Here is a 20,244-nt window from a genome sequence, read left to right on the forward strand (position 1 = left end):
TGTGTACTAAACATTTACTCTCATCTCCACACAGACATTTGTAACAAACCTTACTCTCAACTCCACACAGACATTTGTAACAAACATTTACTCTCATCTCCACACAGACATTTGTACTAAACATTTACTCTCATCTCCACACAGACATTTGTAACAAACCTTACTCTCAACTCCACACAGACATTTGTAACAAACATTTACTCTCATCTCCACACAGACATTTGTACTAAACATTTACTCTCATCTCCACACAGACATTTGTAACAAACCTTACTCTCAACTCCACACAGACATTTGTAACAAACATTTACTCTCATCTCCACACAGACATTTGTAACAAACCTTACTCTCAACTCCACACAGACATTTGTAACAAACATTTACTCTCATCTCCACACAGACATTTGTACTAAACATTTACTCTCATCTCCACACAGACATTTGTAACAAACATTTACTCTCATCTCCACACAGACATTTGTAACAAACATTTACTCTCATCTCCACACAGACATGTGTACTAAACATTTACTCTCATCTCCACACAGACATTTGTACTAAACATTTACTCTCATCTCCACACAGACATTTGTACTGAACACAAGCGTTCGGTGCGGAACAGGATAAGCCGGTGTACACGGTATATGTCCTTACTGAGAGACCTTTACTTCGCTAACTAGTTGTTTTCTTCCACAATCTATCTAGGACGTGCATACAAAATGGCCGCTTACTGTCGACGTGATACATAAACTTATTAATTTTCCAACAATTATGAAACAAGTTTTTATAACTTATATTAAGCAATCTTCTTGGCCAGGATGAAAGGTCACGGGGTGTTAATGTGGGAGGAAAAAGGACTTACCGGGGAAACCCAAGTGGTCGGGCAGGTGACCCCCATACCTTTTCACGTCCGATCGGAGAATCGAACCCCGGCCGCCTTGTTAAAAGGCAAGAGCGCTATCCACTGCGCCACCTGACCAGTCTAACGTCTTGTCAATGCAAAACGTGGCGTCACTAATTGTCATCGAATATCTCTCAAAATGTGTTCTTGTAAGATTTTTACGTGATCTATAAAACACTATATAACATTTGAATGTCACGTTTATATCAAATATACTTAATATCTTAATATGTAGATATCTTTAATACTTTATAGACTTGGCCCTAAATGAGTAAAGTTTTCCATGGGCTGTAAAACAATTAAAAAAACATTGAATAATACTTCTTATATAATATTCTATATGGGGTATGCCGTGAAACATTATTTTACATATAGGTATATATATATAAAAAAAAGACACTTATTTAAGATATTTTACAAACATGAAGTATTTTACCTAATTCTATCTAACACGAGATAAACATTGCTCCTTATATTGCTTGCTGTATACATGTATTGTTGTACGCGCGATGATAGTGACAATTTTTACTAAAATGCTGGGTGAGACGGGGAAGACAACAAGTCAGTGATTATATAGGTAGGGGGACGGGATATAGAATTTCCAAACCACCAATACATTTGATAGACTTGAAAACCCTCTATGGCTGAGGGAGGGAGATTGGTCTCAATCACAATATGAAATGCATGGATCTTATTAAAACAAAACTAAACATTTGCTTGTAATTGATATTAAGAAATACAGGCTAAAAGACTGTTGAGGCAAACAAACAAGTCTGTATGTTTCTGGTACCCCGACTGACCTCAGTTTTTACCTCCGACCCTCACAATTTTATTTCAATTGAACGCACTTGAACGTCTGATTCGAACACGCCGAAAATTGTAAGCGTCTTTACGGCACCTCTCTACTTCATAGGTAGGTACCAAAATCAAATTTTGAACCTATATTATTATATAAAAGATCTAAAAATTTAACGAAAATATATTACAACTTGTCTGAATAACTATGTGTGGTAATTTCCCCACATAAGAAAAGGAACGAAATAAGAGATATCCCTACCGAACTACCCTATTCAGCCATGTTACCCGACACATACATACTGTTCTGGTCTTTTGAAAATATAAAATGTACCAGGAATAACGTTAAAAACTTGTCATAACCGAAGCAATATCTGCAAAACTGAAACAGTTAGCAGGAAATAGAAGGACATAACTAAACATTTTACGTGTATTTAATCATGCAAGTCAAATATATACTTATGTCAATATGAACATACCAGAAGAGTGATACAATACTTTGTGTATAAACAATATATCTTGATTTGATATCAGAGGCTCGTTGTTGGTTGGTTTTGTGAGCAAGAGCCAGTTTTGGAAATAAATTCATTTAATTACTTCTGAAATATGTGACACTACTTATGTCAAATGCAAGTTTTTGTTGTTGTGGTTTTTTTCGTGTTTTGTGACGGGTTTTGTTATTGTGTTTTGTCGTCATTTTTGTTGTCGTGTTTTGTTGTTGTGTTTTGTCGTCATTTTTGTTGTCGTGTTTTGTGACGGGTTTTGTTGTTGTGTGTTGTTGTCATGTTGTTGTTGTGTTTTTGTTGGTGTGTTTTGGTGTTGTGTTATTGTTGTGTTTTGGTTGTCGTTTTGTTGTTGTCTTGTTTTGTGACGTGTTTTGTTGTTGTGTGTTGTCGTCATTTTGTTGGGTTTTTTTACGTGTTTTCTGGCCGGTTTTAATGTAATAAAGTGAAATATCTCAATAACATATGTTTTTATGCTTGACGTTGATGATTACATGACACGTAGAACGAACTTATGTTCGTTTCACTCATCGGACGCTATATTGACCCTAAACTGGACAATTGACCAGTACATAGTCAATTGAAAACACCCATCCATCATCCCAGTAACGAGACCACGTGTACTGTAACAGAACCCTAACTACTTACTGTACATGTTTCACAGGGGTTTAGCACAATAACATCTACGGTATTCGTTTTACTGTTTACACTCTTGTGAGATATATATATATATATATATGTCCAGTACAGGATAGTACAGGATATATTATCGCTATAGGATATGAACTTTGTTTATTTTATGAAACAACATATGTTTTTTTTTATTTATTTTTTTATTTATTTTTTATTAAATACTTTTTAATTTAAGTTACATGTATACATCATAATGTACTAGAAATACAATATCATGTTATAAGTTAAGTTACATATATGTATCATAATGCACTAGAAATACAATATCATGTTATAATTTAAGTTATATATCATAATGTACCAGAAATACAACATCATGTTATAATTTAAGTAATATATCATAATGTACCAGAAATATAATATCCTGTTATAAGTTAAGTTACATATATGTATCATAATGCACTAGAAATACCATATCATGTTTTAATTTAAATTATATATCATAATGTACCAGAAATACAACATAATGTTATAATTCAGGTTACGTGTATACATCATAATGTAGTAGAAATACAATATCATGTCATAATATAAGTAATTTATCATAATGTACCAGAAATACAAAATCATGTTACAATATAAGTAAGACATCATAATGTACTAGAAATACAATATCATGCTATAACTCAAGTAATATATCATAATGTACTAGAAATACAATACCAGGTTATAACTCAAGTAATATATCATAATGTACTAGAAATACAATATCATGTTGTAATATAAATAATATATCATTTTGTACTAGAAATACAATACCATGTTATAAGTCAAGTTACATGTATATACAGTATCATAATGTACTAGACATACAATATCATGTTATAATTTAAGTGATATATCATTTTGTACTAGAAATAATATATCATGTTATAATTTAAGTAATATATCATAATGTACTAGAAATACAATATCAACTTTGATTATTTTATGAAACAACATATTTTCATTTATATTAATCACTCTTGTTGGCAAGAATGTTAGCGCGGGGAGGGGAGGGGGGGGATCTCAACGTGGGACGGAACCGGAGTTCACACATTTTCACGCCCGGCCGGGGAATCGAACCCTCGCCGCTTTAGTTACTTAGAGTTACTTATAGTTAGTACCAGTACAGGATTTATATAGGTCCTCTCTGTATACATATACATGTATTAAGAACAAGATCTTTTAACCTATGGATATTGGAAGTTGGAGAAATATATACGAAAAATATCATATTTCATCATATTTCAAAACATGATAATTTAGTAACGTTTTATAGTAATACACATTTAAAGGGACGTCTCTAAATTTCTCATCACGATTACATTTTATCGCGATTCCCATCTATAATAAACAAACCACGTATTTTCTTCATCTTAGTTATACAAAATGTAATGCTAAAAACGGTCACCTCTTGACGAATACACAATAAGATGTTACGTAGAAACGTCGCATTGATACGTTCAGTAAGTTCAAAGAAATCGGCAAGTTTCAGGAAACGGACATGCTATGTGACCTCGTTTGACCTGTTTAGATGATTTGGCCTGCAGTGTATGGTCTCTGATGTTAATTAACTGTGTCATGTGACCTTATATGTACGGGACGTCAAAACTACGATCTTCCTACTCTGCTGAAGGGCAGATAAGCATAGTGTCGTTATTACTACCAAATGGCTCGGTATGACGTTAAGTTATTGACTGGCCGTTACTACTACTATAGCACCTTCTGGAGATTTATGGCCGTAATGGGATATGGTCATGTATTACCTCTGTGTCAACCTAGTCGAATATTAAAGGACCGTTAAGACTGTATGACTTTACTTAGATGATGGTCCGTTAAGACTACTGCGTGGCCCTGTATTTATGACCTTAATGAGTTAATAGGCCGTTAAGACTACTGTGTGGCCCTGTATGACCTTATTGTGTTGGTGGGCCGTTAAGACTACTGTGTAGCCCTGTATGACCTTTTTGTGTTGATGGACCAGTAAACTACTGTGTAGCCCTGTATGACCTTTTTGTGTTGATGGACCTTTAAGACTATCGTATGTACATGCTGACTACCGTATGGCCCTGTGTCACCCTATTGTGCTGATGGACTGATTTAATGCCGGCTGTCCCTGCATGATTTAACTTTGTTGACGGAAATAAAGATCTTAGTTTATGCGCTGTAAGGCCTTACGGTGTACATGTTCCGTTACGACTGCCGTGTGTGTGCTGTATGGCCTTTTATTGTTAGAGGACTTTCAGACTACATTGTGGCCCTGTATGACCTTGCTTTATTGACGGGGCGTAAAAACCATCGCATTGCATTGTATAACCTATTTAGTAAGTTCACAGGTCAATAAGATGAGCGAATTGACCTATATCAGTAACATCATGGTAAAAATAAGTGCTAATTTCGATAATTGCATGGGAGTTTTCCGTTACTTTATAACTTTTCCTTTTGCTGCACAGGCGTTTTAGATAAGAGTTATATATATATATATATATATATATACAGTAGATACAGTATATGTAGCTTCTAATAACTCCATTCGGAGAAGCAGCTTCAGAAAGATTCTAATCTTGCCTTGGGAATCTAATGAAATTATGAACTTAACGACTTTTATAGAGAAAAAGAAACAGAAATGGTGAGGACCTTAAAGGTGCTTGATTTAGTCACCGAAAGCCAGTTGATCGTTTGACTACTGTAATTTCAGATGTACGAAATGGTATTATCTTTAGCACACCAGCAATGGTCCAAATCGTATTTCCGGTTTGGATATCTGAGAAGATGGCATTTCTTTTCATAAACATGTTTACGATTCCACGATTACTTATGTGCAATGGTCAAAGCGTCTCGGTGAGACCCCCGACGGAAGTGTTTGAATCATTGTCAAAACTCTAACACCTTTCTGTAGGTAATGGTTGCCATGGAGATAGATAAGCCGTTACATCCTGAGGTGGGGTTATGCTACAGTGGGGACAGAGAGATCTTTACAACTTGATGTGGGATTACGTTGTCTCGGATAATAAGACATCGTTACACCTTGATGTGGGGTTACGTTGTCTCGGATAATAAGACATCGTTACACCTTGATGTGGGGTTACGTTGTCTTGGATAATAAGGCATCGTTACACCTTGATGTGGGGTTACGTTGTCTTGGATAATAAGGCATCGTTACACCTTGATGTGGGGTTACGTTGTCTTGGATAATAAGGCATCGTTACACCTTGATGTGGGGTTACGTTGTCTTGGATAATAAGGCATCGTTACACCTTGATGTGGGGTTACGTTGTCTCGGATAATAAGGCATCGTTACACCTTGATGTGGGGTTACGTTGTCTCGGATAATAAGGCATCGTTACACCTTGATGTGGGGTTACGTTGTCTCGGATAATAAGGCATCGTTACACCTTGATGTGGGGTTACGTTGTCTCGGATAATAAGGCATCGTTACACCTTGATGTGGGGTTACGTTGTCTCGGATAATAAGGCATCGTTACACCTTGATGTGGGGTTACGTTGTCTCGGATAATAAGGCATCGTTACACCTTGATGTGGGGTTACGTTGTCTCGGATAATAAGGCATCGTTACACCTTGATGTGGGGTTACGTTGTCTCGGATAATAAGACATCGTTACACCTTGATGTGGGGTTACGTTGTCTCGGATAATAAGGCATCGTTACACCTTGATGTGGGGTTACGTTGTCTCGGATAATAAGGCATCGTTACACCTTGATGTGGGGTTACGTTGTCTCGGATAATAAGGCATCGTTACACCTTGATGTGGGGTTACGTTGTCTCGGATAATAAGGCATCGTTACACCTTGATGTGGGGTTACGTTGTCTCGGATAATAAGGCATCGTTACACCTTGATGTGGGGTTACGTTGTCTCGGATAATAAGGCATCGTTACACCTTGATGTGGGGTTACGTTGTCTCGGATAATAAGACATCGTTACACCTTGATGTGGGGTTACGTTGTCTCGGATAATAAGGCATCGTTACACCTTGATGTGGGGTTACGTTGTCTCGGATAATAAGGCATCGTTACACCTTGATGTGGGGTTACGTTGTCTCGGATAATAAGGCATCGTTACACCTTGATGTGGGGTTACGTTGTCTCGGATAATAAGGCATCGTTACACCTTGATGTGGGGTTACGTTGTCTCGGATAATAAGGCATCGTTACACCTTGATGTGGGGTTACGTTGTCTCGGATAATAAGGCATCGTTACACCTTGATGTGGGGTTACGTTGTCTCGGATAATAAGACATCGTTACACCTTGATGTGGGGTTACGTTGTCTCGGATAATAAGGCATCGTTACACCTTGATGTGGGGTTACGTTGTCTCGGATAATAAGGCATCGTTACACCTTGATGTGGGGTTACGTTGTCTCGGATAATAAGACATCGTTACACCTTGATGTGGGGTTACGTTGTCTCGGATAATAAGGCATCGTTACACCTTGATGTGGGGTTACGTTGTCTCGGATAATAAGGCATCGTTACACCTTGATGTGGGGTTACGTTGTCTCGGATAATAAGGCATCGTTACACCTTGATGTGGGGTTACGTTGTCTCGGATAATAAGGCATCGTTACACCTTGATGTGGGGTTACGTTGTCTCGGATAATAAGGCATCGTTACACCTTGATGTGGGGTTACGTTGTCTCGGATAATAAGGCATCGTTACACCTTGATGTGGGGTTACGTTGTCTCGGATAATAAGGCATCGTTACACCTTGATGTGGGGTTACGTTGTCTCGGATAATAAGACATCGTTACACCTTGATGTGGGGTTACGTTGTCTCGGATAATAAGACATCGTTACACCTTGATGTGGGGTTACGTTGTTTCGGATAATAAGGCATCGTTACACCTTGATGTCGGGTTACGTTGTCTTGGATAATAAGGCATCGTTACACCTTGATGTGGGGTTACGCTGTCTCGGATAATAAGGCATCGTGACACCTTTAAGCGGGGTAAAGAGTGTCGTTATATTGAGAGGAGTCGTTAGACCTTATGTTGGTGAAAGGGTCGCACTGCATATGGAAGGGTCGTAATATGTTTTAGAGGGATATGACAGTCTTGAATATAAATGAGTTTATTACACTTTTAGGTGTGGTAAGGTTGCCGTTGATATAAAGGGGTCGTCATACCATGGGTTGGAATAAGGTTGACATGGATATAGACCTGGTTATTACAACTTGAGTTGAGGTACGGAAGGAGTGGATATGGACGTGACAGTTACATATAAAGTTAGCTATCTTTGACCTGGAATAAAAGGAGTTGTTACAAATAAGGTTCGGCATGGTTGACCTGGAATAAAAGGGGTCGTTACATTTTTGGGTTGGGTATGATTGGCTTGGAATAAAAGGTGTCGTTACATTGAAGGTTCGGTATGGTTGTCCTGGAATAAAAGGGGTCGTTACATTTTTGGGTTGGGTATGATTGGCTTTGAATAAAAGGGGTAAGGTGGACTTATGTTGGAATTAACGTAGACAACGTCATAACGGCTTGTCGTGGAGGTAGAGAAGATGAGTATGATGGCGAACGCGTGTGATTTATAATCAGAAGAGGATCTTTAAGTCGTACAGAACAGTCTAGATCGTCTGCTCGATTACATCATAATGATCTCACAGCAGGGGGCACCAATGGGTGATTCTACCAGCCCAGAAAGTAAACACTCTCACGTGTATTTTGTTTAACGTCCTATTAACAGCTTAGGTCATTTAGGGACGTGCCTCCACGTGTGTTGTGTATGCGTGCATGTGTGTACGTGCTATTATAAAAACACAACACATTGTATCAATGATCAACATGACATTTACTTTGTTGATGGGATCATCCCTACTACGTCAGAGGTGTCGACACACACTTCAACATAATCAAATAATTTAGTTCCCAGAATTCAAATTTCACTTCTTCTAAATATTGGCGTGGGAAAAGTTTGTATTTTATGTCTAACATACAAATGAAGATTATATATCCCGATTGTTTACATTGAGTTTTGACTATCTGAATTATTCGCCCGTAAGGTATAAGCAAATATGTTTACCTTTCAGAAAATTATGTTATATACATTTCGTCTGTACACCCTTTATTTGTCGACCGTGTTTGTATACATAAATTTAAAAAAACAAAATTATTTCAAGTTGACAGAATTTGCTTGAATATGAAAAAGGTGTGTGTGAAGTATTTTATATAGTCATATCTCATTATACTGCCACCATTTACCCTGACGAATATTGTCAATAAAAAGGGGTTTGGCGATAAATAGAGGGAAAAGTAAAAGGAAATTCATTCTTAAGAAAACCAGAAAAAATGGACATTGAATCATGTTTGGCAGTAAACGAGGTGGCAAATGAAACAATGGACAATATATCGAGGTTTTACTGTACTTGATATAAACACGTGGTTATATATCAGAGGAGAGTGGGCTTGCTAAACGTATAAGTTGACTTGACAGTAACATATATATGGTACGTATATGGTATCTTATTAAAGAATATTAAAAGTGAGTCATCCGAGTCGCTATAAGGTCACCATTGGTATATGTTTTGTATGGTGTGTTTTGATGCGACCCCTAGTGTATTTACAGTCCCTGTGTAAATATAAAATAAGCTCAGCACTGGGTGTGATATATAATAAACAATGTATTATTTACTCACCACGGTAAGTCATTATGACACAGCTCTACACACGAACACAACTTGTTAGATAAATATCCATCATAGAAACCATCACTCCACACCGAATCACAAATATAACACTAATGTTCTCCTAGGTACTTCATCGATATCAAACACCGCCTATATCAATAGTGTACAGGTATGTGTTCACCTGGCACCTATTCTCCAAGTCCCGTGATTTACATGTCTCCGGACAGAAGTCAGATCTGACCAAGAGATGCCACGCGCTGTCATATACCTATTGACAATGACCATAGACAAGTAAGACCAACTGAGAGTGTTTTAAGGTAAGAATTTCTTATTTTCTTTCCAATATGGCCGCTCAATGGACCTATGTTTACACTACCGAGACACCACGAACGGCTAGCGAACCGTGAAGGGTATTGCGACACCCGATTCTGTCTTATGTGTAGCCTTAATGAATATAGCCAATGGCGTTCCGAAGGGTTGAAGATATTAACAATAAAGAAAGAGAACCCTACGTATATCTATGTGTGAATGTCGACTGTCTATGTGTGTGTGTGCGTCTATATATATACACTACATACTGTATTACACATATGTGCAGTCATCTGTGACGGACTTCATTGACAAACTCCCTCAGTGTATAAAACATAGAGAATTGTCGGTCATAATGGTCTTCTTCCTTACAAAAAAGGAATGAAACAGTGAACGTTAGTTTGTATTGGGATAAATACAAATCCTTTTAAATACATCATTTGGGAAGGTTTGAATATGCAAATTAGTCTTAATTGTTTGAGAGCTATTTACAGATTTTTCTTCGATGACGTCAGTAACATTAAAGGTCAGAGTCGTGCGGGACACAATCAATGGATGTGTGTCTCTGTTAAATACCCTCGTTCAGTGAGAGTCAACATATATATAATATATGATGACTGGTAACGTTCTCCACTGTAACATTTAACGTATATTGACTCAGTAATGTGACCATTATACAGTGACACCTCTTTACTCCAGGCGCTCTACTCTCCGACACAAGTCTCATAAACATTCATCTTTATTGATATGATTTATACGAATCATGTCTGAACTGTGACACAATAAATATGGTTTACTTTAAGTTAACAACAGGAAATGTCCTCGACGAAAAAGAAAAAAATCTAACAAATAAATCTATCTGCTGTCCGGAAGAGGTGACTTATTTTGGTCCGCAACATCCGTGTATTTTTTCTGCGTTTTCTGATTAGTGGACATAAACTATCCAAAATAGCAGGGCTTAATTGATAAGTAAGATCAGCTCAAAAGCAACTTTTTATTTTCAAAACAGAATTAAATTAAAAGCTAAAACGTTATGCATAGAGTTTTAAAGTTAATTTTGAAGAAATAGAAATGCTTGAAATAAATATTATTTCTCAAAAAACATCTATATGTGCGTGAACGACCATTAAGTTAACAATGTTTGTAACAAATGGGCTCTGTTGTCCTCATTGTCATACTATAACATACTGTGTCTGGGCCAACTGTCGCCGTGTACCACCCAAAGACTGCCGTGTTAAGACCATATCTTTATCGTTAAGTTATACATGAAAACATGTTATTTTGCTCATTACTGGACATTGCGCGAAGTCCACAGTCATCAACGTAGAAATGTCAGCAATGGAGATTGTTCGTACGAGGCGAAAGTTAATACAGATTCGTTATGGCTTTTAATGTAAACATATATAGATACAGTAAACATTGATTCTGTAAAAGTTAAAAGTTAAAATCGATTTGTTGTATCTGCGGAATATATTTACATAATTTATATCAAAGAAATGTTGCAAGAAAACAAATCTACAATGAAATAAATAATAAATAATTTGATGCTCGTGTATAATGCTTCAGGTCAACAGAAAGATGTTTACGAACAACCACGAGCAGTTTTAAATCTCACGCACGTGTCCAAGCTTACAGGTGAGGCAACAGGACACACCTTCCAATGTGAACACGATCCCATAAGGGAGGCGTTATCTCTACAGGGATGAGTAGACTGTTACGGCCTGGACTATCTAAACGACAGTGATGGTGACGACGCTTTGTATGCAGAACAAGCACCCGGTGTTCTCCTATACTAAAGTATACGTGGAGGCTAAGTAAATAAATGGGGTCGACGACATATATTTTCAGTTAGGAGTTTTACAATATAACGCCCCTTCCTCTTTAATATGACGTCTCTCCTGTGACAGTAGGCCTGGTATTACCTTAATAGTGTGTGTGAGGTGAAGACGTGAGAACCCAACCAAAGGTCAAATTCCGGAAAACTGTCGAGTTTCTTTCATCGCGATTACCAAGTAAAAGAGGTCAGAGACAGACTACATGAGAAGCATTAAAATCTTAAAAAAAACCACAGCAAGTACACATACACAACACACATGGAGCCGGCACGTCCGTAAATGACCTCAGCTGTAGTTAGGACGTTAAACCAAATAAAACCAAACCACCCCACACAATTCCTCTTGCTGGTTAGAGAATCGGTTTGATTGCTTGAACACTTGCGGAGACAAAAACATGGAAATCAGCCCCTTTACTAAGACAATTCTCTAGAGAAACAAGGATATGTGTATCTAAATTTACTGTCAGTCTGGTGAAAAGGCTGGAATAAAGGGACAGTTTTTAGGACGAACGAGGAAATCTGCCCCCAATTGAAGTGTGTATGGTATTTCGGCTGGATTAATGAATCTGTCCCCAGATCAACTCATAGGAAAATCAATTTTCTCTACCTAACCACGAAGTACTCATCATCGATTTAAACAACTTCTATAGATATAAGCAAATGTACTTCATTTAGGAAGTAATCTTCCATAGAACTTACCGTCCATATTAGCAATGCTGCACCTATTCACTGGGCGCTTTCCATAACTCTTAAGCATTTCTTGTTTTCCTGTGTCGATCAGTTTCGAAGCTTTTGCTCATTTTTCGACGATAAGGACTTTTTATTTGTAAGATATAGGTTAAACGGCAATGGTGACCGTGATGTTGCCCATATATAGCTTTCCACAGGAACCCAGAGCTCCAGCCACAGTATCCCACCCTGGACTTTTGTTAAGTAGGTGTTAAACATTGTCAAACATGACTGCGTTCTCTTTAAATCCTTAATTCTCATAGATTACACACATTTATAAACGGAATTGTCATGGGTTATTTTTTATCTAGTATGAATGATATATTTGATGGGATAATGCTATCTACGGATAAGTGTTTTATTGTATCAACTTTAATTATGATTGTTTTCAATCAAGCGGCGCCGAATGAGGTGGCTAGGCCACGTCCTCAGAATGGATCAGTCCCGACCCACCAAAATTGCACTGAAATGGACACCACCTGGGAAAAGATAGCATGGGCGTCCAAAGACAACATTGAGACGCACCATCACACAGGAATTGAATGAGATTGGGCTTTCATGGGGCGAGGCACAACACACTGCCAACGACAGGCACAAATGGAGACGCATTGTTGCTGTGTTATGTCCCATACGGGACGAGGAGGACTAAGGTAGTAAGTGTTCAATGGATATGATTTTTTACGGTCATCATTGGCTGTAGGTCCTCCATATGGTGTTATGTTATTGTGGGCGAAATCTATGTCCATGCATTTGACAGGAAATATTATGTTGGTTAGAACGAGTGGTACAGAAAACAATTTGCTTTTCGGAAAACCTGTTCGCACAAGAAATAAGACCAAGATATACAATGCAAGTCTTAATATGCCGTAAGGAGAAAAATCATTTATTACAAGTCACCTTTATCAAATAAGAACAACTAGCGTCAATCATTATGCAAAAATCTTCACTTAAGTGTATTTTCGGAAAACCTGGTACACACAAGGATATAAGACCATCAGACCAACATATACACTCTTATTATGCCGTTTAGAGGACAATCATTTATTAAATATTACCTATATCAAATCAAAACAAAGCGTGCCAATCATTATGCAAGTAGAGGTTATACACTCGTATAATACCATTGTTAGGAGACTATGGGCTTATTACAAGCCAACGTTATCAAATTAAAACAAGAGTGTTCATTATGCAAGTAAAGGTGATTAACACTCCACCCTTAAGTGTAAAAATGGCAGTCAGAAAACAATTGTCTTTCCGGAAATGACCAAGATATGCAATGTTATAATGCTGTTAATAAGAGACTATGTACGAATTACAAGTCAAAGTTGTCGGAATAAACAATAGCGTCAATCAGTATGCAAAACTCTGCACTTAAACGTATACTTGAGGGACAGAGAAACACCTAGCCCTTCGGAAAGTGTTGTTCACACAAGGAAACACGACCAGGATAATGCCGTTCAGAGAACAATACCTTATTACATGTCACCTTTATCAAATCAAAACAGAGAGCGTCAATCATGATGCTAGTAGAGATCGTTAAACCTCCACACTTACGTGTAGAACTCAGTGGCAGGACACCGGAATGGCTCGATGCAAACAAAAAACTACACCCTTGGGTAGGGTTATGTATCCTCTTTTCTTACATTTAATACATTCTATTGATATCATGTATTATACACTCATATAAACTGCAACCCTTTACCCGTGATGTAGTTAATATAACGTTATTTTGGGTATGTAATGAATGAAACACACATTATAGCAATCCCAGTTCTTCTATCGGAAATCAATGAATTAGTTGGATCATATCAGTTCGTCCCTGGCGGAGCTTAATCAAAATGACTGATCTATTTTTAGGTTGGTTTGTTAGCCCCTTTAAAATATACCAACGGCCATGTTAATGCGAATCGTTCTAATTTCTGACAGGGTAAATCCTGTTATTCGGTGTTTTGGTTCGGGCTTAACTTTACCTTACGCCACCTACGCAAGGAATTCTATAGAAATGTACCCTACACTCATCGTATATAACGGACGGCATCGAGGTTGTAAGCTTTTATGTTGTTCACTTTCTTAACACATGTATTGCCGTTTTGTACCGTATTTGCTCAAAGAAATGTTGAGTTTTATTAAATGTCCATATAAATAGGATACCAAAATCTATAATACATGTAATTAGTACCAAGTATGTTATTGGTCTGCGCAAAATGTTTTATTACATTACATCTCTAGCACACACGCTGGCATACACACATAGGGGGATATTAGCTAGGTGGCATAGGACTAGTAGTAAGCGCCTGGTAAGGTAGTTCTGCGAATTCCTCAAAATTGTTTTGATTACTGTATATGCTAATTGTATTCATTGTATTAAATTGTATATATCTATGTACTGTAAAGCGCTTTAGAGTGGCTTAGGTTAGCTAGATAGTGCGCTATATCAAATGTTGTATATCATTATTATTATTATTAATTAGGAAATTTCAACAGAACCTCCATAAGATATTTTTTAAACTCTAAAATACTAAAATATGCACAATCAGAGAAATTCTAGACAGATGCCTCAAACTATCAAATAAATGAGACTAGATTAGACCGGGGTTATAAATATAGAGATGAATGTGTAGTTTCCATTTAAGACATATGGTGGATATGTATATTGTTCATTACACACACGTCACTAGTTAAAACTATTGTGATATCCGCCATTTCATTGACACACCATACTATTCAAATGCGATTTATTTTTTATAAACATTTGTTGCAGGTAAAAGATATATCATACCAACTTCGTCCTCGGTCGATATTGATTTTTAGGTTGATATAACCATGTATCGACCTCATCAATATGCTATAATTGTATATTGTTATTTAGATTTCGACCAATGACAAATTACGATACAAATACAACAATGCACGTTTATATATATATTGAAAATGCACGTGATATGATGATGCACGTGTTGACAATACACGTGCAGTAATGGAGTCATTGATCTTTGTTCCTGATTAAGACCGACTTTGTTTTGTCCGTGACTCAGAAACATTAAACGGCGGGAGATGATTTCCTGTCTTTAAGGCCTGTCGTTAAATCATCTCAACTTACAACATAATGCTTATTTGTCATGAAATGTCACATTGTTAAATCTCTTTGAAAATCTCATCTAATCCATGACATAAGGAAATGATTGTTTCCCCTTTTTAATCATGTGTGACTTGGTTGTACTTACGATTATTATTTTAGTTTCGTTCTACCTCTGTATAGTAGGTTACATTGGTATACCCGCACTATCAACACAACAGAGATATGTTGAATAATATAACACTTCACATCTAACTATGTCTCATCAATATCAACACAACAGACATGTGTTAAATAATATAATACCTCACATCTAACTATGTCTCATCAATATCAACACAACAGAGATATGTTAAATAATATAATACCTCACATCTAACTATGTCTCATCAAACGATATTTCCTATTTTACCATGTCCAGACATATTGTATAACGCTGGACAAATATTGAATTTGTCAGTGAAGAGCGAATGTTTCCCGGAATCCTTGTTTAGAAACGCTATAAAGAAATTGTGGAAAATCTGCCTATCATGTCAGTAATTCGACAATTAGATCACTGGTGCTCACAATTATATCACTGTTGCTCACAATTATATCACTGGTGCTCACAATTATATCACTGTTGCTCACAATTATATCACTGTTGTTCACAATTATATCAATGTTGCTCACAATTATATCACTGTTGCTCACAATTATATCACTGTTGCTCACAATTATATCACTGGTGTTCACAATTAGATCACTTTTGTTCACACTTAGATCACTATTGCTCACAATTACATCACTGGCGTTCACAATTATATCACTGGCGTTCACAATTATATCACTGTTGTTCACAATTATATCACTTTTGTTCACAATTATATCACTGGCGCTCACAATTATATCACTGGCGCTCACAATTAGATCACTGGCACTCACAATTAGATCACTGGCGCTCACAATTAGATCAATGGCGCTCACAATTAGATCACTGGCGCTCAAAATAAGATCACTGTTGCTCACAGTGAAGTACTATCTACCAACAGTGATACCTGTATTTAATAGTTGTATAATAGGCATATATTTACGAACGAGAATATGTGTATATTGTAAAATATTTATAATACAGTATGTGTTACTGAATTAAAAGAATTTTTAAAAATAGCATCATCCCTTGTTAGTGAAAGGGAAATGGTTAGATCTAACGCTCAAATATTGAAACCACGTTGGATATAAATATGTGCATTCTTTCTTGTTTTAATTCTAAATATTTCAACAATTTACATAATTGCACAACAATTAACACGGTGTCATATATTTTGATAGCGTGACACCCATCAAGATTTGTCACTGCCTTGATGAATAGTATAATTACTATATTTAGTAATATATTTGTATACGTTAATTTTACTACATAGATACACAGATTTTATTCTGACTATGAGACTGGAAAATCCTCTGTTGTTAGCTCAGTACCATTGAAATATATAAAAATATAATAATTATGACATTATCATGGACGTATCACTTCAGTAGTGACTCTGAATGACAGATTCGAGTTTGGATGTAAATTAATTGTAAGTATTGTCAATTAAAGTCATTACATGTGTTGTTCACTTTTAAATAAATACCCACAGCTGGGTTAAAATTGGCTCCATATAATTATGTATGTTTGTTTCGACAGTGATGGTCGAGGCAAGATACGAATGATTCAACAGTTTTTGACAATAATAATAAGAATAGAGTAAGGACAAGAATATCCGGAAGTTTATTTTTATATCAAACATGTGAATGTATACTTATTTGTTAATATATATGTATGACGAATATTGATACTTGATCGAATGTTTTTTTCCCTGTAATATAATACATTTATCGTTAGCGAATGAAAGATGTACATGTACTGATCAGTGTGTAAAAGTTTGAAATTAATATGTGAAAATATCACAGTATGTACATTATTTAAAGGCGATTATAGAAGCCCATGTACATTGTATGTATATATATATATGTTTATTTCATCAAATTTTGGAAAATATAAAAAAAAAAGCAAAAACAAAACAAAAATAAATCTCAAATTGCCGATTGTCCCAAATATCAACATTTTTTTTGACAAAATGAGTGTTTTCTAATCTTCTTATTTAATGTGAAAACAATTTATTCAATCTGCTTTATTTCATATGGGATCGATTTTTAATCTTAGCGCACAAAGGCTGGAAAACACAAAAACGCATTGACTTATAATCTTAATCACAAACGTGTTTTTAAAAATTTATATTTATGAAAATTATTTGAAAATGAAATATATATTGTTATATTTACTTTATTGTCAAGATTTAAATAAATATACAAACTGAAAGATATAGTTATTTACTCATTACAACAACTCTTTATTTGTTTCAATAGTTATCAATGACCAATTATATCCTGCCGTCTCATTCCAACTGTAGCAGGAATTCACGAATGGTTTCAAACTAGCTTTTATCTTCAGGTGAGATCAGTACCCATAGACGAAACCGAATTGTTTCGCTGTTTTCTGAAACTATTTGTTTACAATATTTCAGGAACCAGGTACATTTACAAAGAAAGATTAAGCTGCACATATTTTGTTGTTTGGAACGTAAATAAAAGATTGAAATGTATGCTTGAAACACACATGTATATGAAAGTACATAACACATTTCCATTCCGAATTCAAACATATCCCCCTGATGCGCTACCAAGCAACCTAGGGGTATGTTTTATCAGAACTGTGAATGGAACTAAAAATGTTAAAATGAGACATTTAAATAGGAACTAGTCGATAAAACAAATCGTCGTGAATAATTCATTTCATAACTGTGTTTCCAATGATAATTTTGCAAGGGCTTGTATTTTATAAAAGGACGCTTCCTTCGTTTGTTCTTGGCGTACTTGTATCCTTATTAATATTAATGGGAAACTTAAACTCGCTATCTCTTCCCGAATATAGATTTCTCGAATGGTATTTTAAATATCATAATTTAATCATATTGAAGTTTTAATTCAAACATTGTTTTATCCATTAATTCAGCACAGTTATAGCTTACGTACTTGGCATGACAAAACAATCCTAGAGGTTTGGAACATTCACTGTCTTAGATTTAACCTTACCTTGAAGAGCCACTGCTGCTGGCCGAAGTGATCGTTTGTTCCCGGCGGCCATGAGCGTTGTTTTTTTTTATCTTCAACTTCTCTGTTGCATTACTGCCTTCAATATCCTCCGTCTCTGTTGTTCCTTATTGAAACACTCTTGTTATTTTTATCGCAACTGTGATGACGACAATGCATTAACTAGATTCACAACCGCCATTAGCGCGATTTGTTTCGCACAATTACAAAACCCTTTGGTCATTAACAATGACATTAGACTTTTGTTGCTGTACGAATTTTATTTTGTAATGAAGTCTTTGAATAAATCCTGCAACACTAGCTGGATTTATGTAATACACTTCATTATATCCTTTGGCGAATCAACACTCATCTCAAGAAACGCTTCTTTTTATCACAACATCTTTGGAATTGTATCAGTCACATTGACTCACACACCTGTATTATATCCTTCACCTGGAATCCGAGTGTTATACAGCGTCCCCCGATCGCTGTTTGATTGTGTACCCCTCAGTAATATTCATATATATTCGCGTTATGTAATTTACAACTATAATTAGCCACAACTTGCACCACAGAGCCTGTTTTTACATGTAAGTTAATGTGTACCTGTTCTACCCGTGTCGCTACCACAGACGAGTTTATGTCGATATATTCCAATCAAAACTAGTCACCCGTTACAAAGCTGTGTTTGTTACTATTTAAATACGCGGGCCCAACGTAAACCCTGGCTCCCTTACTGTGCTCTGTACTATTAGACAGAGACAGGTAGCGATCAGTTTTCTCACATATAGCACGACACAGCCAGCTACAACACCGAACTCAAACATTTACCAAAAAAACTGAACAATTGATTTGTGTTGTATCACATTCAAGGTTATTCTCATACCTGTTTGAGGGTTATATACGAACAAACGCAGTATTGTCACGTCTGTATTAAACATTGACGAACATAATATGTTAGTACAGCAATGCCTGTATGTTGTTTATTGACCAACAGTGCTTTGTATTGTCATGTGTGTGTAAAAACTATTGACAAACTTACATTTGATCATGTCCGAGTCGAACTCCGGTCTTCCTTGTGATAGACAAGCGCGCTCTCCACTGCACCCCCTTAACTTCCTTTTCAGGACATGTTACATTGAAATAATGGACTTACATGAATATGGCAGAATCCGGAAAGAAACTATATACGTATCCAGTTCATGTCTCAGAATACTTTACTATAATGTCTCCAGAGAAAGTGAGGCATCATACAAGTGTTTGGCAATAAATTGAGGGAAACAGACAAAGCAATCCTTTAAAAAAAGAGAACATTGAAATGTGTTGGCGATAAGCCATTGGAAAATGGAATGAACGGCATTATACCGAGGTGTTACTATTTATATAAACTTCGTAGTTATGTAATCGATAATGAAGATTTAAGTCTCGATCCCACGTTATAACTCATAGTCCATGTCGGCAGGACTCGGCGTATATTTTTCTATTTGATTTTAAAGGACATTTTCATCACAAATAATAATTTGTTTCACTTACTGAACTAGGTCATTGATAACATTTTCATAAAAAAATCATTTCAATGCGTGAAAGAGACGCTCGAGGAGAGAGTGTGTTTGTATAAGTGAAACGATTATTTTTGAAAGTAGTTAGATACTTAT

At 36.2% G+C, this 20,244-nt stretch overlaps 1 protein-coding gene across 2 annotated transcripts in view; it reads right to left on the reverse strand.

Moving 5' to 3' along the window:
- The window catches only part of LOC110459294 (fibroblast growth factor receptor 3-like), a 43,232-nt gene extending 24,055 nt beyond the window's left edge, over window positions 1–19,177 (reverse strand). Inside the window, exon 1 of one of the 2 annotated variants that reach the window (XM_021511476.1) lies at window positions 18,590–19,177. In XM_021511476.1, coding sequence (XP_021367151.1) covers window positions 18,590–18,641 — 52 coding nt within the window. In that variant the 5' untranslated portion in view covers window positions 18,642–19,177. Of the gene's footprint in view, window positions 1–9,533; window positions 9,986–18,589 lie in introns of those variants that run through there. The other variant, XM_021511477.1, reaches the window with a different exon arrangement.
- Between the last annotated feature and the right edge of the window lie 1,067 nt (window positions 19,178–20,244).

This window comes from Mizuhopecten yessoensis, unplaced genomic scaffold, assembly GCF_002113885.1.
Source record: "Mizuhopecten yessoensis strain PY_sf001 unplaced genomic scaffold, ASM211388v2 scaffold10007, whole genome shotgun sequence".
Classification (NCBI taxonomy): domain Eukaryota; kingdom Metazoa; phylum Mollusca; class Bivalvia; order Pectinida; family Pectinidae; genus Mizuhopecten; species Mizuhopecten yessoensis.